The sequence below is a fragment of the Sorex araneus genome, chromosome 2 (assembly GCF_027595985.1).
Source record: "Sorex araneus isolate mSorAra2 chromosome 2, mSorAra2.pri, whole genome shotgun sequence".
Lineage (NCBI taxonomy): Eukaryota > Metazoa > Chordata > Mammalia > Eulipotyphla > Soricidae > Sorex > Sorex araneus.
In genome coordinates, this window is record NC_073303.1 from 358,676,038 (window position 1) to 358,691,517 (window position 15,480).

At 45.4% G+C, this 15,480-nt stretch overlaps 1 protein-coding gene across 2 annotated transcripts in view; it reads right to left on the reverse strand.

The window, feature by feature from the left end:
* The window catches only part of CFAP53 (cilia and flagella associated protein 53), a 32,941-nt gene that overhangs the window by 7,332 nt on the left and 10,129 nt on the right, over positions 1–15,480 (reverse strand). For both annotated transcript variants that reach the window (XM_055129491.1, XM_004616159.2), the window contains exons 4-5: positions 7,455–7,758; positions 408–626 (exon numbers count right to left, since the gene is read on the reverse strand). In XM_055129491.1, the coding sequence (XP_054985466.1) occupies positions 408–626; positions 7,455–7,758 (523 nt within the window). The remainder of the gene's footprint in view (positions 1–407; positions 627–7,454; positions 7,759–15,480) is intronic.

The following is a 15,480-nucleotide window of genomic DNA, read 5'->3' on the forward strand; positions in this document are numbered from 1 at the left end:
TTAAAGCTTCAGCGAACCACCGGGGAAGCTTGTTAAAACATAACCTTGGGGCTAGAGTGACAGCACAGCGGGTAGGATGTTTGCCTTGCACGCGGCAGACCCAGGTTCAAATCCCAGCATCCCATATGATCCCCTGAGCACTGCCAGGAGTAATTCCTGAGTGCAGAGCCAGGAGTAATTCCTGTGCATCACCGGGTGTGACCCAAAAAGCAAAACAACAACAACAAAACATAACCTTCTTGACCCTGCCAAGCTTTAGCTTCGGAGGTCTGGATTCTGGAGTGCAGGGATTTCTAGTTTGCTCCCTTGCTCCCTGACCACTGTCGGCTCCAAGCCACACCTGGAGCAGGACAGTTGAGTTCTGGTTCCATGTGGCCCACCACGTGACGGGCACTTAAGGATCTTACTTTTCTTTGCTTCTTTTGGTGAGTCTCCTCCTCTATGTCCTGGAGGGCGCTGTGCACGAGCTTCAAGTCCAAGTCCTGCTGCTCCCTGAACTCCTGCTGCACGCGCGCCATCTTCTCTCGGAGGGCCTTGTTCAGGCTGGCCCTGGTGTCCTGCTTTGCCTTCAGCTTCTCGAGCCTTTCCACTTCGTTCTCGTGCTTGACCTGAGCAATCTCGTTTTCCTAAAGTAGAATAATGACGTAAGGCATCAGTGCAGCTAGATGAAACAAATCAATGCATTTTATTTTTTTTTATTTTTTATTTTTTGCTTTTTGGGTCACACCTGGCGATGCACAGGGGTTACTCCTGGCTCTGCACTCAGGAATCACGCCTGGCGGTGCTCAGAGGACCATATGGGATGCTGGGAATCGAACCCGGGTCGGCCGCATGCAAGGTAATTGCCCTACCCGGTGTGCTATTGCTCCAGCCCAAGTCAATGCATTTTAGAGACGAGGACGAACGATTTCTTGGAAACACACATACACCTGGATTCAGTCGCTATAAGAAATAAAACCGACCTTGGCCAGTGCGAGGTGCAACAATAAGTCTTTGTAAAACAGTTGTGTGCATATATGAGATGATAAAATCAGAGATGCAGAAACAGGGGCTCGAGAGATAGTACAGTGGGTAGGGTGCTTTCCTTCCATGCACCCAGTAACCTGGGTTTGATTCCCAGCATCCCATATGGTCCCTGGAACCCACCAGGTGTGATTCCTGAGCACAGAGCCAGGAGTAACTCCTGAACACCCCTGATTGTGACCCCAAAACAGTAAATAAAAACAGAAACCTAAAAATAAGTTACCATTAAATTCTAGTACTTATACCACACCACCACTCTTAATATTTGGCGATACAATTAGTCAACCCCTTATCCATTGTTTCATTTTGCCAAGGTTTTCAATCATCTACAGTATTCAACCATGGTCTAAAAATGTTATATACATCTATGATATATACATACAAAGATATTTTGAGACATGCAGACACAGACCACATTCACATAACTCTTAAGCTTTTCTATTTTAGCTATCAAAATGGTTAATATCTTTTTAAAATATGTTTTTCTATGATGGCCACTTAATACCTCTATTGCAAACCACAACACCCAAACAGAGAGAGAGAGAGAGCAAAAGGGAATGCCCTGCCAGAGGCGGGGTGGGGTGGAGGGGACGGGGTGGGGGTGGTGGGAGGGATGCTGAGACCATTGGCGGTGGAAAATGGGCACTGGTGGAGGGATGGGTACTCGATCATTGTATGACTGAAATACAAGCACAAAAGTTTTTAAGTCTGTAACAGTACCTCACAGTGATTCACCAACAAATTTTTTAAAAAATATTAGTTTTTCTGTCTAATTATAAATTTGTCTTTTTTCTAGGTATGTTTATATGGGAAAAGGGAGTAGAAAAGGGGACTGACAGTATTTGTGGTTCCAGACGTCCACTGGATGTGGTGAACAGACCCGAAGATAAGAGGGAACTACTGCATTGTCTTCTAGACTATACTCTTCATCTAGATGTGGAGGTGATGGGGGAGGGGTGTCACACCCAGCAGTGTTAAGTAAGTTCCTTACCAGATGGACCCTCTCTTTAGCCCAAATCTCAAATTTTAAAGACTATACCAGAATGAGGGAATCAGAAAATCCAGACTTAGACAGGTAGAGGTAGGACAGGGAAATGGTTCACACATTTTTTAAAAAGAAAGAAAGAAAATAACCAGTGCAGGAAGGGATGTGGGAGAAAGGACCCTCATATCAACTTTTGCTAGAAATGTTGTCTGGTTTTTCCTTTGTGAAAAAGTGTGAAGATTTATCAAAAAATTAAGAATTAAGTTATCATATGACCCAGTGATTCTACTTCTTGGCATCTACCCCAAGAGCACAAAAGCACTAATTTAACAATATATTTACACTCCTGTGTTCACTATAGCACCATTCACAATAGCCAAAATCTAGGAACAAAACAAGTGTCCAAGGACAAATAAATGAATAGAGAAATCGTATACATACTCAGTGGAGTACTATTCAGCTATAAGAGAATATGAAAACTTGCCGTGCAGTGCAATTTGGATGGAATTTGAGGCTATCATGGTGAGCAAAGTAAGTCAAAGGGAAGACAAATATTCAATAATCTCACGCATCTATGAAGCATAAAGATATAGAATAAGGGGATAAACAAACTTCTGGCTATTCACACTTTGAGGCCAACAATAACAAGCCCTGGGAACTGACCTTCAGAGCCGAGTTTGCCAGTGGAGGTTGTGGGGATGAGAAGGAACCTAAAGACAATGGCGGAGGGAGGCTAACACTCTGAGAGTGTGGTGCAGCCATGCTGTATCCCTGAGCTACTGATACGAACAGTACTACAAATAATGGCACCTCCATGAAAAATGAAAAAAAGTATACATAAACTGAGTTTGGGGGAGGTGAGAGAGAGGAAACCAGCACCTCAGAATGCAATAACTGCTGGGTATGGGTCCAGGGCCTACCAGACTCATTTCTGTGCATTTAAAAATGTTGATCATAAAACATTAGAGATCAAACTTAGATAATATTTCTGAAATGACAAGATGATAGTGATAATGCTCATATCACTGGCTAACAGTTTTAGGATTGAGGGAGGATATCAATATAGAGAAATACGTGGAAAGAGATTCTTTGGGTGATGGGAGAGCTCTAAATCTTGATTTTGACAGTGATTATATCTATGTGTTAAAGTTTCATAGAAATATATCCTTTCCCTAGAAAAGTAAATATGAAAACTGACTGACCCAAAAAATATTTTAGTTGACCAAAGGAGAACTCTAAACTATTAAAACAACTAATTTTCTAGCTAAAATTATCCCCCCCACCCCATAATTCACCCAAAATGGAAAAATATTTTGAAAAGGGAGGAAGAAATAAAGAGCAGGGTGCAGCATAATAAAAAATAAATATGTGGTCTTTGCCAGTTCCTGGTACATGCCTCTGATGAAATGTCCAAAGTGGTAAGACAGTCCTACGCTACCCTACTGAGATAACTGCTGGCTGGGACCCCAGATGGACTCAGGATCTTGCCAGTCACCAGAAAAACCCATACTGCAGGCTTCAAGCTCCGCCCCCTCTGCTTCCAGACAAGGGCAGGTGGCTGGACTCTGGATTCAGTCACCAGACTAAGGTAATGAAATGTGACTCAACCAAACATGCCTAGCAGTGAAACCTCTGCAGAAGCATCAGAGGAAGAGGTGCGGAGAGCTTCAAGCCGAGAACACACTGAGGTGCTGTGAAAATGGAGTCCCCTGAGGGGACAGGAAGCTCTGCCCCCTTCCTCCCTCGTGCCCCATGCTTCTCTTTCTGAGTTGCATCCTTTACGATGAACTGTGTCTAGTTTATTCTAAGCAATGTCCTGAGATCAGCATATTCTAGTGAACTATCCAACCTAAGATGGAGTCATGAGAACCTTTAACTTTTTAGTTAAATTAGACAAAAGTATATGGAAACTGGAGTACAATAATCTAAGTTTGACATAGGAAGTGGGATAGGATCACTGTATCACTGTATCACTGTATCACTGTTATCCCGTTGCTCATCGATTTGCTCGAGCGGGACCAGTAATGTCTCCATTGTGAGACTTATTGTAACTGTTTTTGGCATATCGAGTACGCCATGGGGAGCTTGCCAGGTTCTGCCGTGCAGGCAAGATACTCTCGGTAGTTTGCCGGGCTCTCTGAGAGGGGTGGAGGAATCGAACCTAGGTCAGCCACGTGCAAGGCAAATGCCCTACTCACTGTGCTATCGCTCCAGCCTATGGGATAGGATAGTTTTGTTTTTTGGGGGGCCACATCACATACTTGGGGGTCTCTCCAGGCAGTGCTTGGGGGCTCCAGCAGTGCCAGGGACCCCAGACCACCTACATGCAAAGCACATTTTGCATGCACTCAGCCCGAAAGTGAGGGCAGTCTTGAGGGACTGGGCCCTTAAATCTGGCTCTATAAGTAGTGTCAGAACTGGATAACATCATAGGACACCTAAGTTTTTCTCCGCAGAAATTCAGAGAATTGGTTTAAGAAAACCTCACATATTTGGAGCTGGGCCAAGAGCTCACTGGGCTGGAGCACGTGCTTTGCATGCAGGAACCCTAGGTTGGATCCCTGGCACTATGTAGGCCCCCAAGCCCTGTGCAGGAATAGCCCCTTAGCACTGACACAAAAAACATAGTCCTGAAACAATAATAAAAAGAGAGAGAAAAAAATCTCACCTATTTGGAGTCAAGACGTATTGACTCAGGGCTGGAACAATAATAGTACAGTGCAAGTGCATTTGCCTTGCAGCTGGGTAACCAGGGTGTAATCCCTAACTTCTCATATGATCCTCCGAGCACCACCAGGAGTAATTCCTGAATGCAAAGCCAGGAGTAACCCTGGAGCATCGCCAGGTGTGAACCCCGCCCCCGCAAAAAAAAAGTCAAAAGAAAAAAAAGAAACATTTCGTCCAAATGAACCACAAGGTACGTCACATATGCGAATAGGGGTATGTGTGTGTGTGTGTGTGTGTGTGTGTGTATACTTATATGCACACAACAGTTTGGGACTCACTACTTTGATTTTCTTAGTGAAGCTAAAATATTTGGCCTACTACAAACTCTTCAGAATAAAGTCTGCAACCCAGAGAAGGCTTCAGATCATGTATCAGTGGCATTTTTTTCTTTTATGGTCTGTTTTCAATGTTTGGAATTTCCCAGGACAATGATGCCTTTCCCCTAAATTTAATGACATTATAGTATCAGTTGCTCAAAGCTTTATAATCACATAAAACTGCCACTTATCCTAGAGCTTCCGCACATGTCCAACGACAGCACGGCTTCCCGCATGGTCAGGGCAGCGAGCTGGTGGTCAGGGTCACTAAAGCTGTTGGATGGCCCTTCACACTGATCCTGGTGCTGTCCACGATCAAAGAATCGGAACTCAATGCCACTAGCTTTCAGCATCATGGCCAACGATGACCCCACTTCATCCCCTCACTGTGTTTTCTGCCTCCTTTCTAGATGAAGAAACCACACAGTGAAATGACTTTTTGTTTAGCTTTTGGTGTCGTTGTTGCTGTTATTTGGGGGAAAGTTTGGGGTCACACCCAGCAGTGCTCAGGGTTACTCCCTGCTCTGGGTAGTGCCTGGGGAACCAGTGGGAAGCCGGGGAATCGAACCCGGGTTGGCTGCGTGCAAGGCAAACACCCTACTTGCGGTGCTGTCTCTCCAGCCCTTAACAGTGCAGTGACTTGCCCTCCCGAGAGGGACAGCAGAGCTTCGGGATCATCCCAGGGCTCTGTGAGCGAGGCCCGTGTGAGCACGCCCAGGACAGGCCTGCCCCCGGGACTCTGCCCACCAAGCCCATCACCGCATGGGAAGCGTTTTAAAAGCCGCACCACTCCTTTTGGCGCGGCTGCCGCTCGAGCATGGTCGAAGAGCCCAGGGGAGCTCCTTTGGACACCAGCAGCCCACTGAGGTGCTTCCAGAGTGCGAACTGGGAGCTTGCGCCAAGCTGCGACAGTGGGAGTCGGGTATTTCTCTGTTTTTTTTTTTTTTTGGCCTCTCTCTCTCAACCCCTTCCTCCTGAGCACAGCACAGCTTCCACCGCTTTTTGAGCACAAGATGGAGAAGCCGAGCCAGCTGAAGCGGGACGCGAGGGAGACCCCAGGGAGCGGGGGAGGGGGGTACTGGCCTCAGCCCACCGCCAGTACTTGGACCCAGTGGACCCACGTGCGCGCCCCTTTTGGCGCGGCTGCCGCTCGAGCATGATCGAGGAGCCCAAAGGAGCTCCTTTGGACACCAGCAGCCCACTGAAATGCGTCCAGAATGCGGGCTGAGAGCTTGCGCCGGGCTGCGACAGTGGGAGCCGGGTGTTTCTCTATTTTCTTGGCCTCTCTCTCTCAACCCCTTCCTCCTGAGCACAGCACAGCTTCCACCGCTTTTTGAGCACAAAATGGAGACGCCGAGCCAGCTCTCTCTAGGTTTTTTCATCTTATGAGCACCATAAAAGGGTAAAAGTTTGCAGTGATGTAATTTCTGGCTGTACTTTCCCTGGACTTTATACAGAAACCCAAAACCGCGTGGCTGCGGCAGCGGCTGCGCTACCTAATGTCATTTAATCATCAGCAATATGAAATGGTTCCTCTTTAACGGGCCGGACTTTGGGGGGAAATCCTAACAAGAATAGTAAGTCTTTTGTTGAAATATTGAAGGCAATCAAAGTGGTAGCCGTCTCTCTAGACTGAACTAAGCCATATCCCCACGCTGGCTGAGGAGAAGAAATATTCTTCTTTCTCGGGAAGAAACGCGGCGTGGCGTTAACCACAGTATGATGTCCATTAAGCTGACACGGACCTGGTGTCGTGGGAATGGGATATAAGGGAAAAAAATTATTATGTACATGGAACAGCGGGACGCTGGTGGAATCTCGAGCCAGGGCCGATACCAGCGCACTACTTGAGGTTCCAGAAACTGCTTGCAGACATTCTACTAGACTATCAACTAAGCTATAGCCCCATGCCGGCTGATGATGGGAAATAACCATCTTTCTCGGTTTTTTTCCCTTTGTCAGGCAGTGTGGCGATTACTAAGCAGGCATGAACTCAGTGGCGCAGGACGAGGGGGGGAAAATAAGTTATGTAACAAACAGCGGGACTTAATATCTCTACATTCTCAGCAATGGAAAACTAACTATCAAATGCTTCCTTGGCAGTAGGACTGTCTTTTTCTTTTTGGGGGAAACTCCAGCAACAATAGTGAGTTATGTGTTGAAACATGGAATGTAATCAAGATAAAGCGTAAACAAAGTGAAACTTACCACTTACAAGGGCGGGGACTGGGGGGGCGGGAGGTATACTGGGGTGGTCAGTGATGGAATATGGGCACGGGTGAAGGGAAGGGTGTTTGAGTATTATATAACTGACATAACCCTGAGAACTATGTAACCTTCCACATGGTGATTCAATAAAATAAAAAATTAAATAAAAAAATAAAATAAAATAAAAGCCGCACCACGAGGAGCGCCTCCTCCTCCTTCAGCCGCCGCGCCGCCATCCTCTGCGCCCGCATGCCCGTCACCTGGGCATCCAGCCCCAGGCGGGTGTTCTCCACCAGCTGTCGCTGTCGCAGCATCTCCTCGTTGTTTCGCATTTCCTTGGCGAGCCGGTCTTCCTCCCAGAGCCTGGAGAATATCTGCTCCTCCTCCAGCTTCCGCCTTCTCAGCTCCTCGTTGAAGGCGACCTGGGCTTTCCGCTCCTCGGCCACCTTCTGCTGACGGGTAAACGTCACCGCATTGCGGAGCGCCTCAGAGTTGTCCCTGCAAAGAGAATTTTGATGCTTTTTTGGGTTTTTTTTTCTTTTGCTTTTTGGGTCACACCCAGCAATGTACAGGGGTCACTCCTGGCTCTGCACTCAGGAATCACTTCTGGTGGTGCTCAGGGGACCATATGGGATGCTAGGATTTGAACCCGGGTCGGCTGCGTGCAAGGCAAACGCCCTACCCACTGTGCTATCACTCCAGCCCCTGCAAAGAGAATTTTGAAAAGGCAGAGGTCAGCGCTTTTTAGGAGCCCGCACAGCAGATCTCCAGGGTTATTTTTTGGAGAAAGAGAAAAGACCAGAAGTAGGCCACATGAGCAGAATGGGGACTCGAGGAAGGGACGGGAGGAAGGCAAGTACCATGGTGGCACAAACATTCAAGCTCCACAGTCAGGCTGGGTGGGCCCTTTGAGTCTTGGCTGTGGGACTTCCTGGATAACCTTAACTCAACCTAACAGGGCCAGAGAGAGCACAGGGCTTAAGGTGCTCTCTTGGCACACAGCTGACCCAGGTTCAATCCCCAGCACCACACACACGTGGTTTCCTGAGCACTACCAAGAGTCCTTCCCGTACACAGAGTCAAAAGTAAGTCCTCAATAGCGTCAGAGGCGGCCCTGAAATCCAAAACCCAAAACCATCACAACCCATCCGAGCTTGTTTCTTTATCTGTAAACTAAACAAATGTCTTCCAAGGTTCTGGTAAGGATCAGAGATAACGGGTATAAATACCCACTCGCCCCTAGGAGTTGAGTACTGGTAGCTATTGGCAGTACTATCAGGGAAACAGAAGAGGAAGTTGCCTGGGTCCGAGACATAGTGCCACACTTGTAAGGCATGTGTAAGGGACTTGCTGGATTGGATCTCTGTCACTCCTAGGCCCCCCTCCCCGAGGCCCCGCCAGGAGTGATGCCGGGGACAGAGCCAGGAGTGAGCCCTGAGCATGGCTGGGGGTGGCGCAAAGGGAAGGATCTCTGAAAACTCTGCAGGGGGTTAAGGTAGGAGGAGACCAGTGCACTTCTGAGGAAAGCCGGCAGAGTCTGAGTATCCCGGTGAAGCCCCTCCGTGTCCTCTCTCCGTTCAGGAAGTCACACAATGAAGGAAAGTGCAGCCCTCTGTTGCCTTTCCGCCCCAGACTCTCGTCACCATGCGTGAGAAATGCTCTCAATAAGTGTTCGATGCTACCCTATTACTCTTAGTGTTCACACTTTTTCCAGAAGTTTCTAATTGAATTCGTATTTAACTTAAGGGCTTTGGTAGCAACACAACACTTTACAATTGCTGAGAAAGAATTAAACAAACCAAAAAAATCTATTTCTCTTCCTCCTTCCTTTCCTCCTAGATCAAATGTGTTAATAGCTGAGGACAAGATCTATGTAAGCATTTGTAATTTTTCACAGTGGCCCTGGCAAAATTTTCACAGTGGCAGGAAGTCTGTGATGGAAGGTGATGCTCAACAACACTGAGTCTTCCTGTCTTGTCAACCCCATTCAGCACTGAGAGCACGGACTCAATCAAAGGACGTTTTTTAAAAACATTATTTATTTTTTAATGAGCCACTCAATTATTTTTTATTGAGTAACTGTAGTTACGAACTTGTTCATGACCAGGCTTCATGATACAGTGATAGTGTTTCTACAGCCATTCCTCCACCAGTGCACATTTCCCACCACCAGTGACCCCACTTTCCCTCCCACCATCCTCCACCCCACCCCCAGCCTGCCTCTATGGCAGGCACGTTTCTTCCTTCTCTCTCTCTCCTTTGGGGCATTATGGTTCACAATACAGACCCTGAGAGGGTGCCATGTTTGCTCCTTTCCCTACTCTCAGCGCGCAGTTCTTATCCAGCGATCATTTCCAACTCTCATTGCCATATTGGCTCCCTCTCTAGCCCACCTGCTTCTCCCCCAGCACCTGAGGCAGGCTTCTAACTGTGAGTCAATCCACTCTACCCGTATTTCTACTATCCTCGAGAATGTCTCATACTGCTTTTTTTTTTTATGTCCCACAAATGAGTGCAATCATTCTATGTCTGTCCCTCTCCTTCTGAGTTATTTCACGTAACATGATATTCTCCGTGTCCATCTATTTATAAGCAAATTTCATGACCTCATTTTTCCTAACACCTGTGGAGTATTCCATTGTGTACATGAACCATAGATTCCTTATTCAGTCATCTGTTCTCGGGCACTCGGGTTGTTTCCAGATTCTGGCTATGGTGAAGAGTGCTGCAATGAACATCAGTGTGCAGGTGGTGTTTCTGCTTGAGTTTTGGGCCCCCAGGGTGTATTCCCAGAAGTGGTATTGCTGGGTCACATGGAAGCACAATTTCTAGTATTTTGAAGAATGCTCAAAGAGACTGGACCAGTCAGCATTCCCACCAACAATGAAGGAGAGTCCCTTTCTCCCAGCATCCGCGCCAGCACTGGTTGTTCTTGTTCTTTCTGATGTGTGCCAGTTTCAATCAATAGGCTTTTAAAGAAACTTGAATTTCTAAGAAGGAAAGAAAAGATGGGGGTTTACCTTCTTTGTTTGGGGGAGGTAAGAGGGCCCACATTTTTCAGTGCTCAGAAAATATTTCTACTCAGTGCTCAGAAATGATCCCTGACATTGTCAGGGAACCGTAGGCAGTGCCGAAGATTCAAACCAGTGTCATGGAATATAAGCACGTGCCTTACACCCTGTTCTAACTCTCTGGCCAGAGGTCTAACTTCTTGATATAAGAGTTTTCATTACCTCACAAATTAACATTTATTAAATATTGTTGAGTACTCTTCACCATTTGATAAGGATTTGTCTCATTTCCCTAAAAAAAGAAAAAGAGAGATTTCTTTGCTGGGAAATTACATACATGTTCCAGGCTACCTACCCAAGATGCTCAATGATTATATATTGGTTATATATAATCATATACTTTATGATTATTTATTGGTTTAACTGATATATAATCATGCTGATGAACAACATGAATAATCAGCCAGAGTTATCCAGATTCTGTGAAGGGCTGAAAAAAGATAATAGAACCTAAAATTCCTGAGAGACCCAAGCAAAACCAAACAAACAATATGACAGTGAGAAACAAATTCTGAACTGGAGAGACAGTAAGGCGTTGGCTGATCCCAGTTGGAGCCTTGATACTAGAGAAGGTCCCTGTCACCCCTAGGGGTCATTCCTGAGCACCTCTGGGTGTGGCCCATTCGCTGCACCATCACCCCCACCCCCAAATCATCAGTGAAATTATCAAAACTGGCCACAATAATTTATTAAAATCCTCATAAGCCTAGATTCATACCCCAACAATAGTATTCAATTAATGAAAATCTAAAGTTGAAGATTTTTTTCTTAAAAAAAAAAAAGATTTTTTTCCTTAAAAAACAAACTTTCTGGGGCCGGAGCGATAGCACAGCGGGGAGGGTGTTTGCCTTGCATGCGGCCGACCCGGGTTCGATCCCCGGCATCCCATATGGTCCCCCAAGCACTGCCAGGAGTAATTCCTGAGTGCAAAGCCTGGAGTAACCCCTGAGCATTGCTGGGTGTGACCCAAAAAGCAAAAAAAAAAAAAAAAAAAACACCTTTCTGGGGCAAGTGAGACTACAGTGGGCAGGACATTTGCCTTGCATGCAGCAGACCTGTCTGATCCCCAGAATCCCATATGGTCCCTCAAGCACCATCAGGAGTAAGTCCATGCTGAGTCAGAAGTAACCCCTGAGCATCATCAATTGTGCCCCCGCACACCCTCCAAAAAAAAACACTCTTCCTTGGGTCAGAGAGAGGACTCACGTAGTATAGCTACATGTTTTGCCATGTGAGGCCAGAGAATGAATCCTAACTATATGCTTTCATCTTTTCTTATGATTGCATAGTATTCCATTGTGCGGATATACCAAAACGTCTTTATCCATTCATCTGTCAATTGACATTTTGGTTGTTTCCATATCCTGACTATTGTACTCTGTGATGCAATGACTATAGCTATAAACACCATTTCAAATTAAATTTTGTGTTTTGGGAATGGATGCCAAGTAATTGAATGGCTGGGTCATCTAGAAGCTTTACTCTTACTTTTCTGAGAAGCTCTGGTCCCTGCTCATTGTTCTAATAGTGGCAATAAACCAAAGCTGGCAAACATGTGAAAGAACTCCATCTCCTATACATAATAAATAAGAACATTAAATGAAATAGCTGTAATTTGGTGACTTATTTAAAAGCTATACTTTTATTTTTAAGACCCAACAACAGCAGAAGCCATTTATCCTAGAGAAATGAAAACTTATGTTGCCACAAAAACCTGTAATAAATGTTCCTACAAGATATACTTAGAATAGCTGAAAACATAGAATAAAATGTCCTTCAATAAGTGAGTGATGTATATAACATTTTTTTTCTTTTTGGGTCACATCTGGCGATACATAGGGGTCACTCCTGGCTCTGTACTCAGAAATTACTCCTGGTGGTGCTCAGGGGACCACATGGGATGCTGGGAATCAAACCCGGGTTGGCCGCATGCAAGGCAAACGCCCTACCCGCTGTGCTATTGCTCCAGCCCCAAGTTGTGTATATAAATTTAAGTATAGAATATCTTTAACTTACGTAATAGAATACCTTTAAACATTAAAAAAGGCAAATTATTGCTATATGCTTCAACTTAGGCCCCCAGATGCATTGCTGGAGTGAAAAAAGCCAATCTCAAAAGATCACATATTTTATTATTCCATTTACATAACATTTTAAAAAATCTTTTAAAATTTCTTTTAATATTTATATTTTTTATCTTTTATTTTTCCATTATAAGGATCACCCCCAGTCCCAAGCTATATCCCCAGTCTAAATCACATTCTTGAGATGATGAAAATACAGGAGAGGAAGAGAATAGTCACAGATGATGGGATAAGAGTGATGTGTATGACTAAAAAGGGGCGGTACAAGGGATACCTTTATGCTAACAGAACAGTTTTTTTTTATCTAGATTATAGTAGTGGGTTAGATGAATCTATGAGTGTATTATAATGGCACTGAACTATAACATTGTATGGTTGTGAATTTGCCTAAGACTGTACTAAAGCTGGGGGCATAGTACAGTGAGCAGGGCACTTGCCTTGCATTGGACCAATCTAGGTTCCATCCATAGCACCCATTATGGTACCCAAGAACCACCAAGAGTGATCCCTGAGCTCAGAACAGAAGTCCGGAGCACTGCCTGGTGGGCATCCCCCAACTCCCCCAAAAAAAGATTGCACTAAAATTATGTAAGATTGAATCACTGGGGCAAACTGTGAAACTAAGGGAAGTTAGATAAGGACAACTGCACGCATGGTATCTTTTTGTTTATTGCTTTGGCGCTACACCCAGCAGTATTCAGGGCTTACTCCTTGCTCTGTGCTCAGAGGTCATTCCTGGAGGACCATATGGGATGCCAAGAATAAAATCCATGCTAGGAATACAACCCAGGTCGGTCACATGCCAGGCAAGTGCCCTGCTATTTCTGTAATTACATTAATTAGGGTTGGTTCTCTCCAAGAAATGGAACAGAACTATGATATGACCCAGCAATACCACGTCTTGGCATCTATCCCCAAAATATCCCGTTGCTCATCGATTTGTTTGAGCGGGCACCAGTAACATCTCTCATTGAGAGACCTATTGTTACTGTTTTTGGCATATGCAATACACACGGATAGCTTGCCATGCTCTGCCATGCGGGCTCCATACTCTCAGTAGCTTGCCAGGCTCTCCAAGAGGGGCAGAGGAATCGAACACGGGTTGGCCGCGTGAAAGGCGAAAGCCCAACCACTGTGCTATTGATCCCCAAAATATAATAACATTAATTTGAAAGGATATGTGTACCCCTATACTCACCATAATGCTTAATACAATTGCCAATATGGAAAGAACCATGGGTAAATGGATCAAGAAGTTGTGATATGTATACAAAATGGAAGCATATGCAGCTCTAAGAAAGAAAAAAGAGCATGCAATCTGCTACAACCTGGATGGAACTACAGGATGTCATGCTGACAAAAGTTAGTCAGAGGGAAAGGGATAGAGGCAGGATGATCTCTCCCATATGTGGGACTTGAAGATACGGAGCAAGGTTGCAACAAAGGGCCAAAGGCAACACAATGAGAGAAATGATCCACAAAACTGAGTTTTTGTGGGGTTGGGGGACATTGAGGTCCTTGGGGGGAGAGACGGGAGTAACTGGTAATGGGTGTGGTACTGGAATTATGTACAAGGTAAACCGTCATTAATAGTTTTGTAAATCACTGAACCTCAATCGATTAAAAAAAGTTAACATTAATTAATTAAAATTAGGGCTAGAGAGATCAAAACCTAGGAGGTAAGGTACTTGCCTTATATGTAGCCACTTAGCTGAGCCTGGTTTGCTCTCCAGCACTGGATATAATCCCGTGAACACCACAAAGGGTTAAGCATTTTTCCCTGAGCACAGCCAGTGGTATTCCCAACACACACCCACCCCCTCAGACAAGTAAAATTTTTTACTAAACTAAAATCACTGACTATCCTATCATTGTTGTTCATTTTGTTAAAATTATACTGCTGAAAATAATTTTGTTTAAAGAATGGAAGCACAAAAAGTGGCCCATTCCAGGTACCAAATATTCTAGACATGTCACTGAGTATACCTGTATGAATGCATATGCCCATCAAAAGACACACATAAGAGTGTTCGCACCAGCTTTATTCATTAAAGTCCCCAAGTGGAAAAACGCTAAAGGCCTATCCACTGGAGAGTGAAACACGTAAGGAAAAACAGAAGGGGACAGAGGAGTAGTCAGCCCACCTTGCTTTCTGAAAGAAAACCTTCCGTGATATTTTCAGTGATGGGGCCTGGTTTCACAACCTTGGGCAAATTTAACCCTAGCCCTTCATTCATAATTAAAACTGTTTGCTGCTCCCTATTAAAGAATTGGCACTATTGGCATCATAAACACTTAAAATGATTTGTTTTCAGATTACAACAGCAATCTGAAATTTGAATTTCTTCAAAATTTCTATTACAGTATCCAAGAGATGGTGTAGGGGTGAAGGCTCCTGCCTTGCACGTGGCTTACCTGGTTCAGTTTGATCCCCAGCACCACGCGCTCTCCCCCTTCTCCCTGCTGCGCCCCCTGCCCCAGGTTTGGTGGTACAGCACTGGGGGCCCTTGGGCACTCCTGCATGTGGCCCTGAAGGCTCCCATGCAGCAATGCGGTGGCCTGTGTACGCCCAGCACTGCAAGGCTCCCCCAGCAGCACCGTCGTCACATCGAACTGCACACCAGTCGGCCGGAATTGCTGGGAGGAGCTGTGGGGCCCCAGAGCACTGCTTAGGAGTCACCCCGGCAACTTTTTTTTTTTAAATAGGAACAGAGAGTTAGTAGTGCAGGGGTTAATGCACTTGCCTTAGTCCACAGCCAACTTGGCTCTGATCTCACAAATGGCTCCCCAAGCCCCACGAGGAGCGACCCCTCAGCACAAAGCCAGGAGTAAACCCTGAGCACAGTCAGGATGTATAGCTCATCCACCCCTCAGCCCCGCCCCACCCCGTCTGTCCCCGCCGAAAAAAAAGCTGACGATTTTCCTAACAAGTTACACAACTTCTCAATGGAATTTTTGCCTACTTATACAATATAATAAGTATTTTAAGAGTATAAAAACAGTTAAAATTTCATTCTTATTGAAAAACAATCCCTTGGGAACGAAATCCACTTGCTGGTGCTCCC